General features: G+C 37.1%; 2 protein-coding genes across 2 annotated transcripts; both read left to right on the forward strand.

The window, feature by feature from the left end:
- The first annotated feature begins 1090 nt into the window (after positions 1-1090).
- LOC115629501 (serine-rich adhesin for platelets-like) lies at positions 1091-26903 on the forward strand. Its single transcript, XM_030525980.1, has 4 exons — positions 1091-1189; positions 4341-5163; positions 17529-17714; positions 26564-26903. Exons 2-4 carry the CDS (start codon positions 4449-4451, stop codon positions 26749-26751), a joined length of 1089 nt encoding a protein of 362 aa, XP_030381840.1. The 5' UTR covers positions 1091-1189; positions 4341-4448; the 3' UTR covers positions 26752-26903.
- LOC115629475 lies at positions 26839-27557 on the forward strand. Its single transcript, XM_030525946.1, has one exon. It carries the CDS (start codon positions 26839-26841, stop codon positions 27247-27249), a length of 411 nt encoding a protein of 136 aa, XP_030381806.1. The 3' UTR covers positions 27250-27557.
- The last annotated feature ends 358 nt before the right edge of the window (positions 27558-27915 follow it).

Here is a 27915-nt window from a genome sequence, read left to right on the forward strand (position 1 = left end):
TTGAAAAATAATTGTACATTTTGTGAAAAATGACAGCACTTTTCATTTCAGTTACGCATCCATTCGAGTGTCTGGGAAGGAGGAAATCACAAAAATGAATAAATGATAAAATAAATCGTTTGTGTGCAACAAACCAGAATAGGCATTAAATACTAATCAATGGCGTTTATCTGTAATATTCAAGGGCGTACGCAGGGGGGCCGTTGTGAATTTTCAGGAAATCGATTTTTAGGACATCCGCTTAAAATTTTAGATGAAAAGCATTATTTTTTTGCCGCAAATGACTGATACTCATTGTAAACACTAAAAAATATTTTAAAAACATTTTAAAAACGTTCTTTTTGCTATTTTTTGCTGTTATTTTAATTTTATCAAAACTGAGAAGTTTCTCCAGAAATGCACTCATGTTCAAGTAACGGTAAAGCGAACCGCGGAACAATGTGAGAAACAAACTTAAATAATAAAATGAACAATCGATGCAGGTTAGGTCTTATTAACAGTCGTTAAATATAAATGGAAATATTGTGGTCAGAACCTATCCGCACAATCGATGCATCTTCCTTAAAATGGAACTGAGTTGGAGTTGTTGAAGTTTTTTCATTGATCATATGCATAAATTATTTTTTAAATGCATCGTGCATTATTTAATCAAAATTTGAATTTTTTGGCCCCCCCTCCCTTTGGTAAAAGCTGCGTACGCCCTTGATAATATTCCATTTGGCCTATCGAATCGCTAATATAAAAACAATAGATGCCTTGTCGGGGGTGTGTGGGGAAATGTTCTTTGCTCCAACACATCCTGGCGTAACAGTATCCTTAAGCAGGAGCCTCAGCTCGAATTTAACAGTTAGACAGCAGACACACAGGCACTTATCCGCATCCACCATACTCTTGCAATTAAATCCATCATGTTTGCTTGAAAGAGAACTGGCACCAATCGCTTTCCAGCGAGTGGGGAAATTGTCTCTTCTGGTCGATGGGAAATGGGAAATTCTCGACTCGACTGTGCTCCGGCAGCCGGTTGGGTATAAAAGGGCGCCAGCTGCTTGGCAACGTTCATAGAACGACGTTGAGCGGCGCGGTTAACGGTTACGGAACGGTAGTGAGACCGTAAACGAAAACGTGAATCGTAAAACGTGAAACGACGTAAGCCAAAGCGACGAGGTTGCGTGCTTAAAGGCGCCACAAAGTAGGCAACGCATGTTTTGAAACTCGAACAAATCGTTGTCGTTGTGTGTGGTGTTAGAACAAGTGTGTGCTTGTGCGTGTGTGGGTGTTGTTTTTTTTTTTTATTTTGTTGCTGCTTCTGTAGGTTGTGCTAAGTTTTCGTTTAGTTTTTTTTTTTTTTTTTTGGTGTGTGTGTGTTTTTTGTTTACAACTACTTACTGAAAAAGTGCAAAAGTATGTTTTACATTCGCTAGACAGACAGGCGGACAGACACACTGACATACATACATATGTATATATGTACATACACACATGCATTGAGTTGCGAAAAAGCGCGCCGATCGCTTGTGGATTCGAGCTGCGCCGACAGCTTCACGTCAAATGCTTCCTGTTTGCCTCTTTGTTTGCATTCTTGTTATGTTTTTGTTTCGAAAAGTCGACACAATTGGGCTGCAAAAACACATAAATAATTGAAAAACTCTAAACAAACATAAGCAACTTAATATTACACTTGCTCCTCAATGGAATCCTTACTTATTAAGACAATCGCCCTGAAATGTTTTCATGCATTTCTGCGGCAACTGCTTCGATTTCATTTGGACTAAGATGTTGTATTTGCTCTCATGACCAAACACTTTATAAAAACATTTAAATTCATTTGAATGTAGTATGTGGGAGATGAAGTTACCAAAAACTTTGAACTCCTACATACATATGCATACTAAGCATACAGTTTCCCGGTTCGAACTCAACAAAATGACTTGTAAGACTGAGATAATAAAGCATGGGAAGGAACTCTAAGGCAGGGAGCAACTTAAAGCTGTGGTCGGACAGGACACACGTTTGAGAGGAACTTATTTCTTGGGGCAAAGCTATTTATTCGTTATAGTTTTGAGAGCGAGATAATTCCAGCTCCTTTCAATATTATTCGCAACTCAGTTAATTGCGCACATAAACACATAGATATGCAGAATGCCTACAAAAATATTAAGCAAATGAAACATTTTCAAAATATTACAACAACTGCATTAACAACAAGATAGAACGCTACAGTCGAGCAAGCCCGACAGTAAAATAGCCTGTACTCTCCACAAAAAAGGAAAATAAAAAAAAAAATTAAAAAAAAATTAAATTATTAAAAAAAGTGGCATGTTTATGTTCAGTTTTAACAGCATACATTTACATTTACATACATGCCTATGCATGTTTATATACGTGTATGTATGCAGCACAAAGTTGAACCAAAGCAGCAGCAACAACAACAGCTGCGGGCAGCGCTGCCGGCAGAGCTGCAGGCAGCGCATGAGCAGCGATTTTATTTATGGCTATAACTTTCTTCACAATTGACCTATCATGATGAAACTTGGCACACGGACACATTAGTACTAACTGGATGTACCTACCAAAATTTTGATTTTAAAAATCCAAGAATTACGGAATTTGTAAACAAAAACACGAATTGCGGGGGAATTGGGGGGATGTATCAGAATAAAAAAATAAACTTGACCTGCCTAGGACTTAGTGGAACCTCGATACCAAGTTTGGTTATTCTAGCTCTTGTACTTCCTGAGATCCTTGCGCTCATACAGACAGACGGACAGACGCACGGACGGACAGACGGACGGACGGACAGACGGACATGGCTATATCGACTCGTCTTGTCATCCTAATCAATAATTTATATACTTTATGGGGTCTGCCACGCCTCCTTCTGTGTGTTACATACATGCGCACAAAACTAGTATAGCCTTTCACGCTTTGGGTACAGGCTATAAAAATGTGTTTTGTACATATTATCAATGACCCTTCAATATTTGTCTATTTTGTTTGTGTTTTTGAAGTAAAACTTCTTACTTCACGGTTTTGTCTGCTGGATCGGCAGGGTTTCGTTACATTTTGTCTGTGGAAACTTATTAGCCTGGGCCCTAGAGCTACAAAATAATCGATGTTGACTACAGCGATCTTTTTCGATTTTAAACATCGAACAAATCGATTTCATTTAGGGGGGGGTTTCAGTGTTTATTTTGACTCAGACGATGCGAAACCATTAGCAGGTCGTAGCGAATTGATTCGATTTCGTTGTTAGAGCAGAAAGTATATTTAAAAATTAAAAGTTCAACAAATGTCACGAAGCACAATTAACGCAGTTTTTTCGCGATACTTATCTAATATACATTCCCGAGTCTTTATCACTTATTTCTCTTATGGCAACCCGATAATTTTTTATTTTAACGAAGACGAAGTGCCTAATGCAATTTATTCTAGTATTGGAAAAATTGATTACTGAATAAATACAAATGCTCCACTTATCAATAAAAAAAATTGAAAAAGAAATTAAATTACTCCAAACAACCACGAAGTTTCACTTTTATCGCGTGTCGCTCTGACACACAAATAGTTTTTTATTAAATTTAATTAAATTGGTATATATTATTATTTATTAACGCAGCTGAGCTGATGTTAAATTATTGATGTATTTATTTATATTTTAACATTCAATTAAATGTTCTATGACTAAATACTGTTTTCCAATCAAATAAATCTTGATGGGATTTATAGTAAGTGTAACAATATTATGAATTTGTGCACAAATTGTGTGCCTGTCTGACCAGAGCTTAAGTAGGTTTGTAGGTCTTCCTTTCTAAGGCAAAATAGGACTCTGCTCTTTTATGCAAATTAAATCTTTTCAGTTCGCCTTGAATATACATATGTACATATACAAGTATGTATATGTATGTATGTATATATATTCGGTTTTTTTTATCGCGACCTATTTAGAGCCATACTATTGGGTTGTTGAACAGCTTATAAAGGACGAAACGGCATTGTTGTTGAAAGATAAGCCACCAGAACGCTTTTTAAAGTGAACAAAAATTGTCATTTGTTAACATGCGCTCGAACTTTCGTTGCATTGTTGACTGATTTTATTGGGCATTGAAAGCGAAAGTAAATCGAGCGGGTAAGCACTTTTTTTAGGGAAACTTTTCGGTTGGATATCGGCACACATACACAGACACACACACACACACACACACACTCCCACGCTTGTTTGTCGCTGTCTTAAGGTTGTCCATCTCTGTGCCTGTGTGTGTGTGTTTTTTTTTATGGACGCTGTGAGGACTAAGTGATTCATTTGAGGAAATTAGAGCGCATATTCCAATTTTGTGTTGCAGCAGGCGGTGACCGCAAAGCTGAAGCAGCCAGACCACAAAAGCGACAGACGGGGCCAGGGGGCAGCAGCGTAGGCAGCTCTTCTGGCTGCTGTGGTTGTGGCCTTTCAAATGTTGATTGAAATTTACGACTATGCTGCGAAATTATTAAATAATATGAGCGCAACTACAGTTGGCATAATTAATAATCTGGCCAGTGCAGCAACAAAAACAAAAACAACAACAACAACAACAGCAGCAGAAACAAAGGAGAAAGCAATAACAACAACAACTGCCAGTTCAAGAACTCGCACAGCCGCCCAATTGCTGCGAGCCACCAGCAACAATATGAAACAGTTGCTGAACAAAACTCTGGCCACCATGGCACGCGCCAATCTCGGCGAGCATGTCGGTGCTCCCTACAGGCTATCGACGCTCCTGCTTCATGGCAGTGGCGCCATCAGCGCCAGCAGCAACAACACTGACGACAGCCCAGCCGCCTACAACTCGTCGACCGGCTTCGTTAGCTTCGACAGCTTTGAGGGCAGCGGCAGCAGCAACCACACCATCAGCAGCGGCGGCGGCAACAACAACACCAGCCTTGAGAGCAACACCACCGATGCCACCGACATAAGCGGTTTCATTGAATCCTCCACTACGGCGGCCAGCACGGCCCTGAGCGCAGCGATAACGACACTGCCGCTCCCCACACTACCTACAGTTAGCAGCACCGCTGCGGCGGCTACCGCCAGCACCGCCGCCCAGATTATGAACGCCCGCACTGTGGCAACCTTCATAACTGCTGGCAACAAGAGTCGCACCACAACCATTGTCGTATATCCAACGGGTGAGTATGTCGAGAAGTTGTGGATACTAAAAGGGTCTACTATAAGAGAAGGCCATGCTGATAAGTTATAAGTTAGTTATAAGGGAGGCATATGTTGTTTATTTGAGATGCATACAACAGATTTTTGTCCATGCACTTATTACTATAAAAATGGAACCACAAGGATCGCCTAAAGTTGTCCGCAAAGACTTGACAACTAAGCGCGGGGCTCGCAGAAATTTCAGAAGTTGTCCTTACCGCCCGAACAAGAGCCTTTATTAGTCGTTAAAGTGAAAGGGCCTCGACCTCGACCATTGTATAGATAGGTTATTGATAAGCAGTCTTGATTATCTAAAGTGTTATCGAAAGGGTTAATTCTAAGGGAAGCATATGTTGTTTATTTGAGATACATACAACAGAATTATCCTTGCAAGTAACTTTAAAAATGTTATTTATTTATTTATTTCTGCCAACAAACATACAAGTATGACTGTCGACATAGGAGGAAAATTTATCAAAATTATAAAAAGCTTCTTATAAGCTAGAAAAGCCCAAGAAGGAGAAACCTAATCAAATTATAATAATATCTAATTAAGGCTTCGGACCCGGTGGGGGAATATTATTTGCCCTTCGGCTAGCTGTGCAGTGTGGTCTGAGGCGCCAATAGATCTACCGATACAAAAAAAGAAAAACTTAACAGAGAGAAGAAGCTTAGAATAACTTAAAAGCTTATTTTAAAGAGAGAGATAGAGAGAGAGAGGGAGAGAGAGGGAGAGAGAAAAAAAAACAAATGGAATCTCAGACCCGGTGGGGGAAGATTTATTAGCCAGTCCGGCAAGCTAAGCCCCGTCTCACAGCCGTTCCTGGTCAGAGATTCCGGAGATGGCTGAAAAGAGAGGCTTTTATTAAAAGAAGAGACAGTTCGGTTAAGAGCAGATGGGCATAACACCCGAAAAGCATTGTTCATTGACCCGGCGGGGGAATATTATTTGCCCTTCGGGTAGCTGTGCAGTGTGGTCTGAGGCGCCAATAGATCTACCGATACAAAAAAAGAAAAACTTAACAGAGAGAAGAAGCTTAGAATAACTTAAAAGCTTATTTTAAAGAGAGAGATAGAGAGAGAGAGGGAGAGAGAAAAAAAAACAAATGGAATCTCAGACCCGGTGGGGGAAGATTTATTAGCCAGTCCGGCAAGCTAAGCCCCGTCTCACAGCCGTTCCTGGTCAGAGATTCCGGAGATGGCTGAAAAGAGAGGCTTTTATTAAAAGAAGAGACAGTTCGGTTAAGAGCAGATGAGCATAAAACCCGAAAAGCATTGTTCGATGCATAATCAGTTGTACACCTACTAAGGAAAAGGGGAAGATAATTTCTTGTCGTTCTGGAAGGGACTGAGAAATTAAGACGACCTAATAAGAAAGGAGAATCGACAAGCAGTTTGTGGAGAAATACAGTCGCAAGGACAGTCCTCCGATTAGCCAATGAAGGAAAATTAATGAGCAGAAGCCTGAATTAGTCGTTAAAGTGAAAGCGAGCTCGAGCTCGACCATTGTATAGATAGGTTATTGATAAGCAGTCTTGATTATCTAAAGACTTATCAAAAGGATTAATTATAAGGGAAGCAACAGAATTATCTTTGCAAGTAACTTTAAAAATGGAGCCACAAGGATCGTCTAAAGTTGTCCGCAAAGAATTGGCAACTAAGCTCGGGACTCGCAGAAATCTCAGAGGCTGTCCTTACCGTCCAAATAAGAGCCTGAATTAGTTGTTGAAGTGAAGGAAAGGGCGACCTGAAACGCTCGACCTCGAAGTCATTGTATGGATAAGTTAGCGCTAAACAGAATCGTATATATGTATATAAAAATGGAAGTGCTTACATATGTGTGTATGTTCCTTATAGACTCCGAAGCCGCTCAACCGATTTTGAGCAAATTTTGTGGCAATATTAAAATTCAAAATTTCGGATTTTCTAATTTTGTGCAACAGTTATAGTTTCCCATATAAATTACTGCATTAATGGGTTTTATGGATTTTCCATCAATTTTTTTTTATTTTTATTTTTTTCCAATATGAAAATAATGAATTCAGTTTGCAGGGGAGCAATAAAGAATATCTTTTATGGCATTAAACAGTCAAGTACAAGTATATATAAAATACAATTATGTACAATACATTATTGTACAATTATTTGTTTTCTTAATCTTTTACATTACGACTGTATAAATAAACCGATAAATCCAAGTTGTGTGGAGAGCGGAAGGCGTCCTAAAGCTAACATTTTTTAAATTATAAAATAATACTAGCATAATTATCTCTATCTGCATTTTGTGTCCTTCCACTGCTCGATAAGCATTATTTGAGTGCAAATTTTCTTCAGATTCTTTTACGGATCGTTTCGGCCATTAAAGCTACAATATTGAAGAACCAATATTCCATAGAGTTTCACGCGTTAAAACTTAAAGCTTCACAAATATAAACAACAATATGGGCAAAGAGCAAATATTGACAAAAAGGAAGAAGCCCTTCTTTGTTTGTGTTTCCGTAACATTAGGCATAAGTGGAAGAGCTGTATGTTTTAGGCAGCCTCTTTCTATATATAAATAAGTAGTACAAGTATGTATGTCTCCGAGTTGCTGTAACTGTTAATTGGAATAACAGACACACTTGACGTGCCCACCAATAATCGAATCAGCGACTCGACACGACTCGGCCGGCACAAGTATTAAGTGGCGCGTTTCCGGCGCTAATTTGCATGAGGGTTCGCGCATTCATTATCTGTATAATAGAAACAGCCAGCAAGGATCCCCCCCCCCCCCCACCTACTCTCCCCTTTAGTCCAGCATTTACTAGGAAGTTAGCACGCTTCGCGTTGACTTCATTAAATGTTGGCTTTTAATAGTTTCGCGTGGTCGGGCAAAGATTTCATTTCAGCTGCAGACAGCTGATAGCGTTGCTCCGCACCTCGCCGCTCCACTCCACTCCACTCCTCTCAACTCCACAGCGCAATTAAGTAGTGTACTTTGACAGAGGCCAGAGACCAAGTAGCACCAGGACGTTGCCCTGCCTATGGCTCCCCATGCCAATGCCAATTCCCATGTGCCAGCAAGTTAGCTCTTAGCTGTTGATTGTTTTAAGCGCGACGCGCGTGTAACTGACAGCCAACAACCGAAGAACTTCGAATCCCCCACCCCCACCCCCTCCCCCTATACGAGTCCACACCTTACACCCCAAGGCTTTGCCACAGGCTCACCCTCCCAGCGACAACTTACAAATTAGAGCAATGCCAAAATCCGCTGGCTGAGCAAAAGTCTTTATTAAAGCCATCGCAGTCACCAACAAAAATCCAAAAAAAAAAAAATATATATATATAAAGACAAGTGAAGCCTGAAGGGGGCATCATCATCATCGCCATATCATCAGCATCGAATACTGACGACAACGTCAATGTCAACGCATTGAATTTGTTGTTTCTATGAATGGAGGCGTTGACTTGGGTTGATACAAAAAAAAAAAAAAGGAAACTTTTTTTGTTGTGCCTGCTTTTTATTCCTTTTGCTTTTCGATTGCTCACGAAATACGCCTCCTGCACGAACACGCCCCCAGCCCCCTCTTCTGCCTTTTAATACGACATCATTATGTAGAAATGTGAAGCCGACAATGGGGAAGCGCGCGTCATAATAAAAAGCACGTAAATTCATCTTATTAGTGCACATCAAATGTTGTCCTTCGTCCTGCAACATTCTGTACACTATTTAGCGCCCACTATCATTCCGTTACGTTGGCCATTCAGCCATTTGGAAAGTGAAAACAAAGCCTTGTTGTCTGTCCTCATTCAGACTTTTGGCATTAGACGTAGATGCTTCGCTTTTGTTTGAAATGATAAGGAAGTTCCAAAAAGTAGCATTGTTTAAGGTTGTAAAGGTATTTGGTATATTACAGAGACCATTACAAACGCATAGTTTTTCGACAAAAATGTAATGCTCGTAAAAGGAACACTGTTTGAAGTTGCATTTCATGGGCATCAAGCATAGTTTATGGAATGGTCAATCATAAAGAGTATGGGGGTCACCAAACTTGATGTGCTGCTTAACAGCTCTAGATCAAGCAACCTTCGTAATGTGACGCTCCCTAAGAAACACTGTTCAAAGTTCTATACATAAGTAGTATATTATCGGTCCCATTCCATAATAAGCAATATAGTTTGAGAAAAAGTCGAATATACATGGGGGTCACCAAACTTTAAGCGCGACTTCAAAGATCTACATCGAGCATAGGATTAAAATTCCATGCCTAGCATATGCTATGTCGTTTCCATTCCGCAATTAGCCATAATAGTACAAAGGCAAGCCTATTGTATTATACATGGGGCTCAGCAAACTTCAAGGCCTGTGAAGCTCAAAAAAGAATTCCATAATAGCTACCCAGCTGGGGGTCACCAAAGTTCCATTCGCTTAAGACTTAACTCTTGATTTTAAAGTTCTCTTTATTTGTTGAAATTTGCAATCTTAATGCTTATTGAACTTCACCCTAGGCGGTTACTTTGTTAAGTTAGTTGTAAGAAAATTGCATGATGCTCTTAATTTATTGCACTCCTTACTATAAGTTGTGAAGAACACTCGATCTTCATTGCTAATTGGTCTAAAATGTAATATTAAGCTTAATTTTAAATATTGATTAAGATTCATTTATTCTTACTCGTGAGAATTTAATATACTTCAAATTAAATGTAAAAAACTTCATGACAATAGTTAATCGAGTAACAGGGTCTAAGTTCCAAATATGTTTTTAGCTATAGCCTAGAAGGGTACGGCTGTTCCATTGCTGATCAAATAATATTGAATATTTTTAGCTTCACTGCGAATTGAGAGTATTTTTTTTCCTAGCAACGATCTATCTATCTAGCAAGTCAACGAAGGATAAATGAAAGAGATGTCTATCTATTTATCTATAAATATAGGTTATAAGGATAGTACAAATTTAAGGCGAGTGCAGAAGCTGAACACTAAAACATAAACGAGTCTTTCCGCGTAATATTAAGATAGTACTTCTATTAGATTTACAAATCTTCCACAAATCGTTGATTATCTTTTCATCTTTTGTTAATACAATCTTTTGCTCTTCGCTCTCATAATATACTTAGTATAGATGCTTAAAAATGTCAGGATTAAGAAAGTGTTTGAAATATAAAACAACAATCACAGGAAATGAAATATATTGACTTAGAGAGACTTACCAAATCCACGACAATCAGTAGAACACAAAATCGACGGTTTAGGAGAATAATCTTCATAAATATACAGAATATTTGAATATTGAATAAATACAAGTGGAAAAGAGCTTATCAAAATTATGCAACTGAATTGAGACAATAGAAGAAGCTCCATTTTGGCTTGATTGCTTCAGCTCCCATTGCATTATTTCAAGGGTATTAGTTCGTTCTAAAGAATTGGCTATACTCCTCTGTCAAGAGTCTTAAGTTATGTGAGTAATTGTCTGATCGAAGATTGCATCTTTTTAATTGCGTTAGTGAGTTAGTTAGTTAGTTGCAAAGATTTGGCCACTCATTTTAACTGAACGGGCAGATGTCTCAACAAAAAAATATAAATAATTGCTTCACTGGAGATTGTGTTTTTTCGCGTGTGCAGTTTTAGCAGCAAAAGTTCTTAGCAGTTTGAAGGGTTGAAGTGCGCTCCAAAACTAAAAGTTGGCAACTACTTGTACTTCTTTAGCTCGAAACCGACAGTGTCGGTCGTTGTCGTTAATACTCGGAGCAAAAAAATTTATCGTGGCAACAATAAAGTGCCTTCCTACCGGTCCAGTCCAGTCCGGCCACAAGACATGCTCCGTGTCCTGGCCATTCTTATACGAGTACTCATAGTTCCCTTTCCGCCCCCCCCCCTCCCTCCCCTCCCCCTCTCCATCCCATTGCGAGAGCATCAAAGAGAAGGCGCTGAATGGCAGGACAAGAAGCTGGCACTGAATTCATATTAATACAGTATTCCGTCTTCTGCCTTCTTATACATACATATATATATTTGACTGAATTACTTGCACATTTTTGTTGTTGTTGGCGCCGCCTTTGTAGCGCATTCCGGCATCAACATCAAATATGCAAACTTTCAATTTGCCATTCGACAGAAAGCATCGTTGGTCGCCTCACGACCTCGAGCGCGTGCACCGCCTTTGTAATCGACTATGTGTGTGTGTCTCTCTGTTTGTCTGTCTGTCTGTCCGTCTGTCTATCTGTCTGTAGGTGTGCTTATATATATATTTATTAATATTTATTGAATATTTCGAGCATCAAACGCGCTGTTGATGACTCAGCGCAAACGACAGAAACAACCCAGACCCGAACCCAGACCCCACACCCCAACCCCAACCCAAGCCAACTAAACAGACTCAACCGAACCACCACCCAGAGCCATCGTCAACAAGCTGCTTGTCGCCGATATTGCCAAACGATTACTTAAATCAATGACTGCATAAATGACTGACTGACTAACTGACAGAATGACTGACTGACTGACTGACTGATTGAATGGCAACGAAGGCAAGCAAAAGCATACATTCGCTCGCACACCATCTATCAGCAGAAACACAACTGCCTCCTTTTCTCCTCTGCTTCTCTCTCCTCCTCTCCTCTGCCTCTGTCTCTGCCTCTCTCTCCTCCTCACCCCACCACCCACCATTTCCATTTGTGTTAATTTGAAGTGTCACTTTGAAAGCTTTAATTGGATTTCATAATTTTAAGAGGTCCATCGTCCTGCATTTGTTCCGCGCTCCATTATTGTTGGCTCAAGCGCACACACAACGAACTAACTATTTAACTATTTTAAGCATTCCAAGGTAGCGTTTGTTGATAAGTATCTTTAAAAATATCAACATTTTACAATTTATTGACATTTATCTATATATATTTTTGGTCGTAATTCTATCGATATTTTCTAAAAAAACGAGCACAAATATTTTTCAAATAAAAAGCAGACTCTTGGCTTTAAACGAAAATGCTTCACTGTTAATAATATTATTTCAGAAAAACTAACAACATCAAATGCTCTAAAGGATTTAAATGACATTGCTTGTGAAATCAAATAGCAACTAAAAATTGTAAAGACTCCAACAACCAAATGAATTAAATGAAACTGAAACTAAATTACTTTTGGATAAAAATCGTTCTTAAAGCTAACACAGAGGAAAACTATTCCTTCAAAAATTCTACAAAAATATTTGTATCAACATTTTATTATTTCGCTATTTTGTCAACTGATCTGCTTTTACGAAAGAGTGCAGAGAACACAGTTAAGTAATGAGTCGATGTTTGGGGTTAGTCTGATCGAACTAAAGAAGAAAAGCAGGTCTCTAAGATAGAACTTCTATTAACTTTTCAATATGTGTCACAAATCTTTAGTTATCTTATCATCTTTTGTTCATACAATCATTCGCTCATCGCTCTCATAATATACTTAGTATAGATGCTTAAAAATGTCAGGGTTCAGGTTCGATGGGTAAAGAAGAATGGAAAGAAAGAAAGCAGTGGAAATTCAATCAGAGGGGAACATTTTAAAAGTAACCGTCATACAAATGAGCAAATAGTTGGTTAAGAAAGTGTTTGAAATATAAAAAAAAAAAAAACAACAATCACAGGAAAGGAAATATATTGAAGGAAGCTCACTTAAATAGCAGAAAGCGATCGAAATTAACTTGAACTTTCAAAAAACATTCATCACAAGTATGGAAAAGACTAGTTTGATATAAAAAAGAGATGAACAACGGAAGAAACCAAAACTTTGCTCATCACTCGTATTACAAAATTGTTTTTTTTTTTAATTAAAGAATAAGAAGTTTTGTTTTTTTTCCAATTATAATATTCAATTGGATTTTTACATTAAGACTCCGCCACGTAAAAATAAAATTGGGATTTAATTGTTATAACTTAGACATAAGCTATAAACTAAATAAAATATACAAGTACATATATATACATATAAATATATATATATATATATATATATATTCCCATTAACACAAACAGGAGTCTCTATGTACATACATACTTGTCCATATACTTGTATAATTATGACAGCTCATTTGTTGTGTCGGCTCGAGTCCACAAATTTTCAGCGCTGATTACAGCGATAATGGCGCTCATCATTTACAGCAGGATAGTCACGCAGTCAGTCAGAGTAGTCGAGTGTGTCGACCATCCTCCGGCCGTGTCTCCCCAGGACATCAAGATTAATCCTGTCTGAGAAGCTTGCAATTAAAAAAAAACAGCAGTGCAGACAAATTAAAACCGCGTCACCTCAAAATTGCTGATAGACATCGTTTGCCGTTTTGTTTTTGGGTTAAGTGCTCGGACCGGCGAAGGAAGCTCACAGAAAACTTTTAAAAATATGCGACTAATAAGGCGCAACAATAATTTTCATGCTTATGACAGCCCAGAGCGAGTTGGCCCTTAAAAACCAAAGGGCACAGCACAGCAGCTATAAGGACAGCGACTAGAGTCCGCCCTCGAGCCCAAGATGCGGCCAGCCGGCATGGCATTCGCATTCGCATTCAGTGGACAGTGTCCCAAATCAAGGAAAGGAAATGCAAATGGTGCCTGGCATGCCACAGGGCATGGGCATGGGAATGGGAATGGGAATGGGCTTGGTTGCTGGTTGTTGGTGTCGTTAAAAAAAATGGCAGTACGAAAAAAAATGTTGGCCGGATAGCAAGCGCGAAGCAGCTATACGAGTACACGTACTCGTACACTGATAAAAAAAACCACGTAAATTTAAATGTTTACACGTAGAGTTAAATATGTTTACCATCGACCTTGCACCGTAGTGTGTTTAATTTCAATTTCAAGTTGAATATTAAAATATTAAATTTAAAGTGTGACGATATTAAATCACAAATGACGATGTGGACGTGGGTTTAATTCACAGCAGAGGTTTATTTTTTATTTATTTATTTATTTATAGGCCTTATCCTAGCGTTACAAGTATTGGATTACTTTTAAATTATTACGCTAGTCATTACAAATTTAATTATATTGAGCTTATTATTGAGTTATTTTTTAAATTTTTTTTTAACATTAAACATTTTTATTAATTTTTATAAATTTTATATATTTTTTTATTTATTATTATTATTTATTTATAGGCCTTATCCTAGCGTTACAAGTATTGGATTACTTTTATATTATTACGCTAGTCATTACAAATTTAATTATATTGAGCTTATTATTAAGTTATTTTTTTATTTTTTTTTTTTAACATTAAACACTTTTATTAATCTTTGTAATAATTATATATTTTTTATTTATTATTATTATTAGGTTATTTTGTTATTATTAATTTTATTTTATTTTCACATTAAACATTTTTATTAATCTTTTTAATTATTATATATTTTTTTAAGTTTGTTTTATCAGTTTTATACTTAATCTATTTTGCCTATTTTTACTAAACTAAGTGCGTGGCTGATATTAAGTTTTAGGTAACTTTATACACCGTTTTCTAAAATAACGTTTTCTAAGTGTGCTTGAATCTTAACTCTAAAGTGCGTTTCGCTGCTAATTGTTTTTAGTTGATGCGGTAACTCATTTCACATATTTTATAATTATAAAATATTTCTCCCACTTTGTCTACTCTACTGTATTTAATTCTCTTCAATAAGGACATTTCCATAATACATATTTTATATAGAACCATTATTAGGGGAAAGTACTTTTGAAATTCCTTTGGTAATTAATTAATTAATTCTTATTATTATTAATTATGCCTTTTATATAGTTTAGATGAATATTAATATAAAAAGTGAAGTAAAGCTGATTGAATACACTTACTTGACAGATACCTAACGACCATATATGTATGTATTTATACCACACAGCTGCTGAAAATCGACTTGAGAATTCTAGTCAATTAAAGTTTAATATATTTCTAGTATATTTTTTGAATCGACTAAAAAACGTCAAATTAAATTTGAGAAAAATATTAAACTTTACTATCGAATATAGTAAATTCAACTATCTGTTATTTGAAGTGGGCGTATATTAAAATTAAATATTAGACATTAAATTCAGTATGCCACACTCTAATGACAAAGATTTACACTTTGTTTTGTTAATATTATTCATATTTAAATCAGTAATTGAATATGTTACTATTTAAATTTACGATGTTTATACTTGATTTGAATATTAAATTGTATAACATTAAAAAGAATATGAAAATATTCCTCTGTACTATGCAACTTTTTTATCAGTGTATATGAAGTCTGCTTAGAGGCTGAAAATGTTTCAGATTAAGCAAATTGCGGCAATTTAGCATCAAATCGATTAAAAGTGTTTCACAAATTGTGTAAAATTTCAAATGAGCTTTAATGCGATAAAGGAATTAGGCATTCATTAGGTGTTGGCTCCTTTCATAGCGTTGTTAATATCTAGACTCTGTAGTCGGCTCCAAGGCTAACCTTACTTAGGCATGATAAGAGAGTCATCCATTGTTGTGGATTTATGATCTGATGCTCACTTGTTTATTTATTATTTAGAACCGCTCTAGTATTCAGAGGTATTTAGAGCAAAAATAATATTTTTTTTTATGCTTTTGAGTGGCTGATAGGGTTGTATCTATAAGATTTCTATTTTCTTATGCTCTAAAGCGAACATGCTTTTTGGTCTGACGCTCACTTTTTTGCTATAGAGAACCTTCCTGGTATTCAGAGCTATTTAAAGTACAACATGATGCTCTTTAGAGGCTGATACGAATCCATCTATCTAAGCAGAAAACTTCCCTACTTTCCTACGCTCTAAAGCTGACGTTACTGTAGCTGCCTAATGATCTGATGATCTCGAGTGGGTTTTGAGTTATCGTCTTTTTTCTAATAACTTCAAGTTTAATCATCTAGGGAAACACATATTGTAATCCATAGATGTGAGAACTTTAGGAGATTCATTTTAATGGGCAAAGTATTTGATAAATATCAGACCTTTGGGCAGTTCATCTAAATGTGTCCTATTCTGCTCTAGGGTGGGCTGAAAGTAAGGCTCTCTATAGTGATTGTAGAAGAAAATGAATTTCAATAGCAAAGTAGTAGTCTATAGTTGCAAGAAGTATATATCTATTTGTACATAAGTACTTAAGCCAATGTTAGCCTACGGTACGTCTTGTCTACTTAAAGGCTTATTTACGGTTGTTTTATGTCAGATTAGGTAAGGACATCTGACTTCCTCTTGTCGTTATTGCAGGTATGGCGAATTAATTTTGACCCTTTTGAGTGTTTGTCGAAGGTGTCGATTCCTTTTTAAACAGGACAGTCACCTTAGGGTTTGCTTGTGAACTGCTTATCAAGGCAACAAATTTGTACTTTTCAGAAAGAATTTGGATGCTCAGGCACCCTGTCTAGTGTTTAAAAGCCAACATGGAAAGCTTTGATAATTTAAAGAGAAGCTTAACAAAAAAAAAGGTGGTGGAGAAGTGCTTTGTCGAAATGATCCTCTATATTGAATTAATTTTCTGCTCATTATGTGCTGCCTTGTGGAATGTGGGCTTGCATTGTTATAATTATATTTAAATTGCGTCTAAAATTAACATGGTGGGGGGAGATAAGTGTGTAAGCGTTTGAATGAAAGCAGCTCGGGATGACCGCAGCAATTTAACAAATACGGATATATGCGTGCTGCCTGGTTGTTGGGGATGCGGCTTTGGCAACAACTGCGATAACAACTGCCGGCAGGAGTGTGACAGCAGCAACAACAGCAACAACAACAGCAGCTGCTGGCAGACATTAGGCATTGAGGATAGGCACATGAGCAAACAAAAAGTGAAAGCACATTAACATTTATTGTTGCATAACAAAGGGTACCTAGCACTAATGTTGTTGCCATTGCTATTGTTATTGTTGCTGTGCAGTCCATTAAACATCTGGCATGAAATTATTGTTCATGCGAATGCATAAGTCAAGATGACGCAGCAATTGTCATTGAAGCAATGGCTCTGTGTTGCCGCAAATAGATTGAGATCCTTAATTCGGAATGACGTAGATAGCAAACCAATGCGTTTCCCTCTCTCTCTCTCTCTCTATCGTAATTGAAATCGAAACTGAGTTTCGAAATCGTTTCCATTGCAGCTCATAAGACATCAGATGTTTTGCGTCAGACTTTAATGCTAATGTAAGCATTGCACGTTACTCTTTTTGGGTTTTATGAACAAAGTTTGTTTAATAAATTAAATTAAACTTACTGGTGCTACAAAGAACCTGTTCGATAAATAAATATAAGACGAAAAGCATTTGAAATTGGTGGAAAATGTAATTGAAATCAAATTGGAGACCTTATTTACTTCACTTTCTAAAAATTCTCAAAAACTAATTGCTTATTACTCTGATTGTTGTCTTTGCAGTTTCACCCGAATCGATTGTGATACCCATTGTTTCGTGTATTTTTGGGTTTCCCATACTGGCTCTGATCGTCATATGCTGTCTGCGTCGCCGGGCCAAGCTGGCGAGGGAACGGGATCGTCGCCGAAACTATGACATGCAGGACCATGCTGTTAGCCTGGTCAGATTTAGTCCAATTCATAGGCTTAGTGAGTTTGAATGTTGTAATGTGTTTTCGTTTCGTAATTTCAGCTAATGATTGACTGATTGACTTGATATTCTGAATGATAGACGCAATCAACACGTTTCATTAGATCCTAGCACATCATCTCTCATTATCTCTAATCATATCACATCATCTTTCATCATATCACATCATCTTTAATCATGTCACATTATCTTCCATCATATCACATCATATTTTATCATATCACATCATCTTTAATAATCACAGCGATCAGCGCAATATATATCACATCATATCACATGTCATATTACAAGAATTTCGCTTTCAATTAGAAGTCATGCTAACTTTTCTTAATATAGCTCTCTATTAGACAAGTAATTTTAATTTAGTCTCACTTTCTCTCTCTTTTTGGCTCGCTTGGTGTGTGCCTTGCCGTAGACAATGTGTGTCTCTTGTTTTTTATATATTTTTTATAAAGCACCTACAACTACAACCACACATACCCCCCTTCCCCCATTAGCCATCGAAAAACAGCCCTTCTCGCGAGCAGCCCATTTTGCCGTTTTAAGTTTCAACATTTCGTGGCTCTTTATTTCCTCTTGTGTTGCGTTCCGGTGCGTTGGAAAAACTTTGCTTGTTTTTCTTGCATAAATTGAATTTTAAATTGCAAATACCGAGCGTTAAAAAAAGAAACGCCCCCTAACAAACACTGAAGCAGGCAATAAACAAAAAAAAGAGCAACAACAACAAATAACATAAACAAACCCAACCAAAAATAAGTTACAGTTTCAGTTACAGTTTCAGTTTCTTTATCACGTCGTGCATAATTAAAATGCCCGCATAGTAATGTGTGGCCCGCCTGTGTCCTCCCACAAAAATATACAAAAAAAAAAAATAATAAAAAGTAAAACACACCAGGTCGTAAAAAAATCATTGGCTAACAATTAGTTGTGTGCCGCGCATATAGTTGAGTTCTTGTTTAAAGGCTCTTATTAAGTTGCCCTAATTAACTGTCCACTATTTACATATAAGTCCAATATTTATTTGCCTTGGAATTCGCCTAACTTTTCTACTTTTATCGACTAGATAGTGTCAATATCTTTTCAAACTTTTCTTCATTCATTTATTGCTTAAACAATGTTCAGCTTTAATAGTTTCTTTTTTAGATAAAAAGTCTTTATATACCCTGCACTCAAAGGGTAAGTGTGAATGGTGAAGGCGGGACAGATCCAGGCTTCCATTTGGACATTTGTTCCATGAATTAATATGCTGATTATTTTTAATACATAATGAATACAAAACTCATACTTTTCATTAACAAACTTATAGGTGATATGATTGAGCTTAAATTCGTGAATATTACTAGTATTTCGATATCGATTGCTTACTTTTTTTTTGTATGAAATTCCAAGAGTGAATATTTCTAACACAAATCTCACAATTAAAAAAAAACAATAATATAAAATTCAAATTTCACTATCAAATGCATATTCTTTAGACAAATTCAAAACATTTTAATAAGATTCTTATAACATTGCTGCACCCTGTATTTGTTTTAAACACAACACAATGTCTGATATTCTATAGGTTTGTGGCAGCACTAGCCAGGTGGACTTTCAGAGAAGGAAGTATGGTTCTGAATTATTTATTGTGTGCATTGGACTGTGAATTGTTTTTTTTATTTATTTACTTATTTATCTATCGACAAAAAGAGCTGTCGATGTGGGGAAAAAAAGAATCGAAACAATACAGAACTTATACTAGATGAAACTAAAGAAAAACAAAGCCTATAAAAATAACAAAAATGTTTAATAACGAATCCGACTCGGTGGGGGAATTTTATTTGCCGATACGCCCGATTCACAGCAGAGAGTTGTCAGAGACATTATTAGACCTAACAAAAAAGAAAAGGAGAAGAAAATGGCAGTATAAAATAAAAAAGAGGTATAACTAAATGAATAATTTAAAATAACAAATTAAAATACTTGAATAATAAAAGATAAAATTTAGTTTAAAGCTAAATGTGGAGAATCACTTCACCGTTGGGGGAAGGTTTATTATTAGTCTTCTTTGATATTTTTTCTCTTTTTTCCTCCCATATTTTTAACATTTTCATTATTTGGATTGAGATGTCTTTTGAAGCAGATAATTTGCAGAAACTCAAAATGAAGATCATGAGTGGGTTTTGCAGATGTACTATGAGGAGTTTCTTGATTTCTGTTTGAAACTTTCATATTCAATTATTAAAAGGCATTGATAGTCTAATCAATAAATTGAAGACTTTTTAATGCCAATCAGATGATGAGTTGAAATAGACAGGTTAACATGCGTAATTCTACATTATAATAATGCTGCAAGTGTTGTTTGTGAAGCTTTTAAATATGAAAGTGAGTACCAAATAGTTTGTGCCACTAGCCTTTGAGACTTAACTAAATGACACATCAAATTGAAATTATTTGCGGCACTTTAAGTAGCTTGTCTACTCGAAGCCTTTCTGTTGTTTGATTGTGGCAACCTTCTGGTGTGTTTAAAGCTGCCTCTTGGCCAAAAAGCCAACAGCTGCTTGTGGCCAAATATGCAATATCGGGCGTTATGTGCGATGTGCTCTTTGAACTCAACGGTCATACACACCTCATGCTCATGTTCCCACAACAACAATAACAACAACAGTGGCAACAACAATGCAATCAGTGGCACACACATACATGCAAACAAGCATGCACATACATGTATGCATACTCTAGGCATTCGGAGTCTTTTGAAGCGGCATAAAAAATTCAACCTGCAGCCAACTACCAACAGGCGGCTATCTTCAACTTGCAACCTGCAACATGCCACCAGCAGCATGCCACCTGCCATATGGTAGCTGAAAGCAGCAATCACCGGGCCATGAATAAATAAATAGTTAGCCTGCAGCAGCAGCAGCAGGCCTTTTGGGTTTATTTCTATTTCTGCTTGTTTGTGTATATTTTTGTTTTTTTGTGCAATGCTCCTTGCTGGGCCATTGTCTTGCTGCCTGTCGTGTGCGCCTAAATGTATGCAACACACTGCTCGTACAACTACGACTATCAGCGAACGTACAACTTTTGCCAACATGCGGGTTGAACGCCTGCCATGCACCACGACTGTTGCGCGCTGTCGCAGCCACTCAATAAAAACAGCGCGCTAACAAATACACAGACACACACACACACACACACCCAAAGCCATATGCTTGCTAGCATGCATGCATGTTAGTATGTGTGTGTGTGTGTGTTAGGGTTGGGCACGGGCCGTGTTCTCAGTCGTGCCACGCGTGTTTGAAAAAAAAAACTCAAACTCGTACTTTCTCGGTCTTTGGAGAATCTAGATACCAAGTTTAGCTATTCTAGCTCTTATACTTTCTGAGATCCTTGCGTTCATACCGACGGACGGTCAGACGGACAGACAGACGGAAATGGCTACATCGACTCGTCTTGTCTTACTGATCAATAATATATATTCTTGCTAATAAGCAAAAGTTGACGACAATTTATAATTCGAAAGACATCTTAAAGATGTAAAAAAAAAACAAGAGAGAACCCTGAACTCTCCACAAAAAAAGAAAATTAAATTAACAAAAAAAAATTATTGTATGTATTAGAAATAAAACACAAACTCGTCCTTTCGCGGACTTAGGAGAATCTGGATACCAAGTTTGGTTATTCTAGCTCTTATACCTTCTGAGATCTTTGCGTTCATACGGACAGACGGACAGGCAGACGGACATGGCTATATCGGCTATATAATTTGCATTTAATGGTTATAACAGGTTCATGTTGGGCCGTGTTTAGAAATATCATAGTCGTGCGTGCGCGTGCGTGTTTCCAAAAGTTCATTTCGGGCCCATGCACATCTCTAGTGTGTGGATGTGTGTGTGTGTGTTGTTGGGTGGGGGGTTTTGGCGGGATGTACGAGCAGTCGCTTGCCCTCATTTAAAGCCCAGCGCGCCACGCTGGCTGCGCTCTTTCATCATGGTGCCATGCACCCGCACGGACGCTCTTCAAGTGACATATTTATAACTGTAAATTGCACATCTACACACCTAGTAGGAACTGTGTATGTATTCTAACCTGTTCAACAACAGAAAGTTACGTCCACAATTAAATGCTCACAAATGCTTTGTCTAAATGATCCAATACCAAAGTTTCATTGATTTCAAAACAGACATTCGTAAGGGAAACTAGAACTTAAAGGCAGTCCTCTGTTTTAATTTTAGAAAACAGTTCTCTTAAAGTCTTCGATGTTTTCAAATATTTTCTTTACTATGTTCTTCTTTGTGTATAAACAAAATTAATCAAGAAGCCTGACTGACTGCTGTCAAATTATTGGTACTTTATATTCGAACCATCGATCCTCGTAAATATTTCGAAAGGGCCTTGGAACGAAGCAACATTATTTTTAAAGAAAAACAAAATCCAGCCAAAAAGGTTATTGTGTTCTTGCTAAGCCTTTATACTATTATAAGAAAACATGAACGGAATGCTATAGTCGAGCGGGCTCAACTATTCAATACCCTGCATTTATCCACAAAAAGAAACAACAAAAATTTGTACACAACGGGTAAAAGGGTATAGTACTAGTTTTCAAATTATTATTAAAAAAAATACTTAAATACAGAAAAGCAATAAATTTGTTTAAAAACAGATATAGTTCCAAGAGAATAAATACATTTCATAAATATTGTTGCCATGTGTGTCTTTTGGATACAGGATAATGAGGTTTAGTTGTAAATCGTCAATTTTTGCTAAAACAATATATTTTATGATTTTGGGCTTCATACCTATTGTTGACATTTTAGTTGGCTTTAAGGCACCGATAAAAGAACCCATCACATATTATTGTGGTTTTCTTTTGTAGGTTTTTTCGTTTTTTTTTTCAAATATATACCAAATGTTTTTTTGTCAACAAAACAGTTTTTGCTTTGCTAGGAATTAAGAAAGTATGTCTAGCGAATGCTAACCAAGATATGACCCCACAAAGTATATATATTCTTGATCAGCATGATAAGCCGAGTCGATATAGCCATGTCCGTCTGTCTGTATGAACGCAAGGATCTCAGAAAGTAAAAGAGCTAGAACAACCAAACTTGGTATACAGATTCTCCTGAGCCCCTGAAAAGGACGAGTTTGTTCATTTTTTCTGTTCCATTAATTAATTAATTTAGTTCATTAATTTAATTAAATTAATTTAATTTATTTTTTGTGCGGTGGTACAGGGTATTTAAGAGTTGAGTCTGCTCGACTTTAGCATTCCTTTCTTGTTGTTATTTTTGTTTCTGTGTAATCAGTTTTCATTTCCTTTTTGTAAAACTGACTGACTTAGACTTAGGAATTGTTCTGTTTGATTTAGGGGCTTTCGAAAGCCGATTCACATCGGATAGAAATATTACGTTTCTAATTTATTTTAATTAATTTTGTCCATCACCAGAGGCGACTATTTGATTATATATATAATATAATATATAATATATAAGTATAACCTAAACAATCGGCATATATTTACGTTCAATATACATAAGTAAGCAGTTAAGTTAATTTGGATATTGTTGTTATTTTAGGTTAAGTTCTGGAACTTTTTACCCTTATGTAATGGAAGCTGCGACCGTGTAGAGTCAATACATATCTCTGCTCTATCTTCTCCATACTTGTACTCGTATTTTAAGAATCGGACGAATAGACAGCTAACAGAAAAGAGACGCTTGAAATATGCACCTCGAATCCTACTGGGTAGTGTTTGCTTGTTTGTGTGTGTGTGTGCGTGTGTATGTGTGGGGGCGGCACTCCAGCTCGCATCAACACCCATTTGGCGCTCAGCGACGACAGCGTTGATGGCTTCGCTGCCAACCACAAACTACCAACTACACTTGTACACTTGTTTTGCTTGCTCCCAATCCGCTCATATTTTGGTTTGCATAAATTTTGAAACAATTACGCATAGCGTACCGCAAGAGCCGTCTGAATTCGGGCAGCTCCGACCACCTAAGCTGCCAAGCTCTTCATCGCCATCACCCCCCTACAGCCCAGATCCAGAGTTTACGCAAATGTGCGCTTAAACAGTTTGTAGATGTACTTGTATGTGTATTTATATTATGTGTGTATGAATGAATTGGCGAGTTCGTGCGCTTAGATTAAAATGCTTTTTCATAAATTGAACATTTAAGCTGCGCAGTGGACCAAGCATGGGAATGAAATGAGTTATTGACAAAAATGAGTTGAAACATTCTGCTAAGAAGAATTGGAGATACCTAGTCTGGAGAGGAATTTGAACTGCAATATAGGTTCTACAGTGAAAACTCTCTTGGCCGGACGCTCGAGGTCGGCCAATTTTTGTCCGCTCAAGGGGATACTTAAATACTTTACACACCGATCGAATGTTTTACGAAAAGAGTCCGCCGAAGAGATGGTTCGGATAAAAGAGATGTTCGTTAAGGGAGTTTTCACTGAACATACTTTGTAGGACAAGGCATGAATAGCAGGAAATAAGGAAACTATCATAAGTAGCTCGCTAAGCCATTAGCCAGTATTAACTGGCTGGAACAGCGAGGCCTTGTCTTTAACATTTTTAAACTACATTCCAGTTGCGAGTGGGACATCTCCCATTTAGGTTCATTTCACAACCTCATCTTCCTAAACTAAATAGGTATCTGTAAATTTATTAACACACATAAATAATAAAACAAATCTTCAAAGGACTGTTAATTAGCTGATTAAAATAATTCCTAATGTAAGTATGTGCGCAATGCTCATATATACGGGAATATATTTTGATAAGTGTACGATTACAGTTACTGACTGTTAGAATATCTCCAGATATGTCTTGTACCTGCCATACTTCCTAGCCTTAAGTCTAACAGATAATGGTATAACTAGACGAAGACTTAAAAGAATACATATTCTCGATCTCCCGGAAAGATAATCAAAAAGTATATTCATCAGTCTGACATAGAAAATATGTAAAATATAATAGTTGGTTTCACTGGAAACTCTCTATTCCTGTTAATTTTAAATAAAGCTACCCTAATTTAGTTATTGTTTTAAGACAGATCGTAAATAAATAAATTGTAAATAAAAAGCAGAAAAGCTCTTCTACTGGAAAGAAATTGTTCCCCGATTGGTGGAAAAAATAGCCAGGTATAATGTAAATACATCAATCGGATATAAGTTGTACTTTTTGGCGATTTTTGGAAAGCTTTATAAATACCTTGAAATTTAGCAACCATTTGCAATTTTATTTAAATACTTTACAAAATGGAATTTATTGTTTTGAAAACTATCAATTGTTTGCATTTATGCCTAATTTGTTTCTTAAGCTAAAAACACAGACATGTGCAATTATTTTTCCTGGGCTAGCGAAATTTAAATCTTACAAAGTAGAGAATTGTTTCGTGTTGTTGATTTGGCTGTGGCCAATAAATATTTATGGATCAATGGCATTGTTATTAGCAATTCAGCCGAACTATTCAATAACACGTATTCCGCATTTTCATTCCATTTGCAGCGGCATCATAAATCGTTTTATTTTATTTTTATTATGATTATTTGTTAGTTTTGGGCGGGCAGTTCGGTAATAAATAATAAATTCGATTTTGTTGCAAACAAATGAAGTCACGTTTTCTACTTATTCCAAGAATTGATGTTGGTTTGGGTAAATTAAATTTGGATTTAAATTTTTGCACTTGGAATTCAGGGAGATTCAAATGAGAAAAAAAAACAACAACAATTAATTAAAATACCAATGCAGATGTATGTGGATTTATATAAAGGAACTAAATAAATATTAATGTAAGGAGATTATGTTTTTAAAAGGTAAAACGTTTATTTGTGATAACTTTTGTACTGACATTAGTAATTGTTGAGGTGAAGTTAAAGGTGAACAAATTAAGATAGAAAATCTTGAATTATAGCTCGCTTTAACTTATATTTCGGGGTTTTGTTCACTAGTGTTTTCATCATTGAAGCTAAACGTTTTCAATCCTACTCAGATATCCTTCTTAATTTTGAAGAATGTACTTAAAGCCACGGACTATTTAAAAAGGAAACCTGTTTTGAGTATAAATTAGTTCAAATCTGTATAAAAGTCTTCAAAATAGGTTTTCTTTTGGGTTAACTACTGATGCGGATATTCGAGTTTCGGAAACAGGAAAAGAGTCATCAACCAAAATGTGTTGAGTCGATCCAAAAGAGATGTTGAGAACCGCTGCTATCTCTTTAATGTGAAGGCGACGATTTTCGAGCACAACTTCCTACAGTTTTGCGATATTCCAGGATATACAAGACTCTGCAAAGCAATTCTGAAACATTTTCAAATAATCCTTGGTCGTAGTTCCATTTTAAACAACATTGTAACATTCAGCATGTACTAAGAAAAATGCTAGAATCTAGGGATTGCTATATGTAGGAAAAAATTGTGTGTACTAACTATTCCTTTCAGTTGACTAAATTCCAATCAACGTAAAGTCTAGGTCGTTATCTATAGTTAGTCACTTTTTGGAAAAATGTTGACCCACTGAAAAGGGGTTTATTGGACATTGGCATTAGCATCGACAAGCGATCTCTCGAGAACATCCATTTGCGGTTGACACGTTTTGACCGGTTTTTTTTTTTTGAGTTGACACCATCATCTCATCCATCCCTTTAGAGAACATCGATCTCTCGAGAACATCCTTTTGCGGTTGACACGTTTTGACAGGTTTTTTTTTGAGTTGACACCATCATCTTATTCATCTCTTTATCTTCTAGATTGCAGTCGAACTATTCGCACGTTTCCATTTGATTCTTCACACCCTCAATCTTCAATCTCTCGTCTTGGCTATTGTCTTGCATACTAATTTGGACTTTCGTCTCCTCACAGATTACCGATCGTCGCGAGCTATCAGTCTACGTCCTGAACGAAGCCTAAGTCAGGGCTTCACTTCGCTGGAACTGGACACGGTGCTGGAGGAGCGCTGCAGTGATGTGGAGCAGACGCAAACCGAAATACTTAATCCCGAGTCACCCATGGACACCAACTCCTACAAGATGTCTTTCTCTTCGAGCTAACAGTTACCACAACAACAGCAACTAAAACAGCAGCAGCAGCCACAGTCGTCACCATCGCCAACGTCACATCTCCTACAACCGCAGCCGATGCTCTCGCTGAAGACGAAGCTGCGCAAAACGGCCAGCTTGCGGGAGCGGGAGACACACACCGGTCCTGCTGCTGTTTCTAGCTCCAGCTCCAGCTCTGGGGTCGAGTCGATGGCGCTGGCCAAGCGACGCAGTCGCCTACAGCTGCTCCGAGGCAGTGGCCAAACAGCCAGCGAGGAGGGCGCCGTTGCTTTTGTGAAGCGCGACTCGAGGCGTGACCGACGACGTGGCGCCACCGGCAGTGGCAGCAGCAGTAGTCGGGGCAGCGGGGCATCAACAAGCGGCGGCCTACGCAAGTCACAGTCCCTGGACGCAGCCGAGTGTCTCTCTTTGGCGAGCATCCAGTCACCACTGTGGGTAACCCTCACGAATGCCCGTACCATCGAGGAGTTGGCCCAGCAGAAACTATAAGTTCTACTTATCCAAAACGCTGGCCCTTAGCTGTTAACTTAGTTCAAAATTTAGCTGAATATTCGCAAGAAATCAAACGGTTTTCTTCCCCATACAAACATACACATACATGCATACATACATATATATGTATATTTACGTATGTATAGTATATCCCTAAGTGTAATAATGTACCGACAAAAAAATATAAGTATATACAAAAACAACAACTGGAATAGCAAAACTAATTACGACCACCTCCATGTAAATGTTTCAGCAACAACAACAATTCCCAACAAATATTAACGAACTTGCATGTAAACTAAAGACCAAATAGTCCAAATAAACTTTTATTGAATTTCAATTGTGTTCGTTTATTCAGGAATGCTTTTCAGGGCTTAAAACACTGGACCACAACGCTCATTTTCAAATAAAGTTTTCGAAGTAAGCAATTTTAAGAGCAGTGCCGAAAGATCTAAAAGCAGTGACACTGCTTGGACTTCCCATCAGATTGTCATATTAGAGCGTAAAATATTGGCATTCAAGGGATTTGGATTGGCTAAAGCTCTTAAAAAAAAAATAGCATAATTGTGGCGAGGCTTTAATTGTTATTTTCAAAATTCTGCAGTTGAACAAACACACACATTCATATGTATACTGTGTGTTATGAGCGACAGGCAATAATTT

This window comes from Scaptodrosophila lebanonensis, unplaced genomic scaffold, assembly GCF_003285725.1.
Source record: "Scaptodrosophila lebanonensis strain 11010-0011.00,11010-0021.00 unplaced genomic scaffold, SlebRS2 tig00000155-arrow-arrow-pilon, whole genome shotgun sequence".
NCBI lineage: Eukaryota > Metazoa > Arthropoda > Insecta > Diptera > Drosophilidae > Scaptodrosophila > Scaptodrosophila lebanonensis.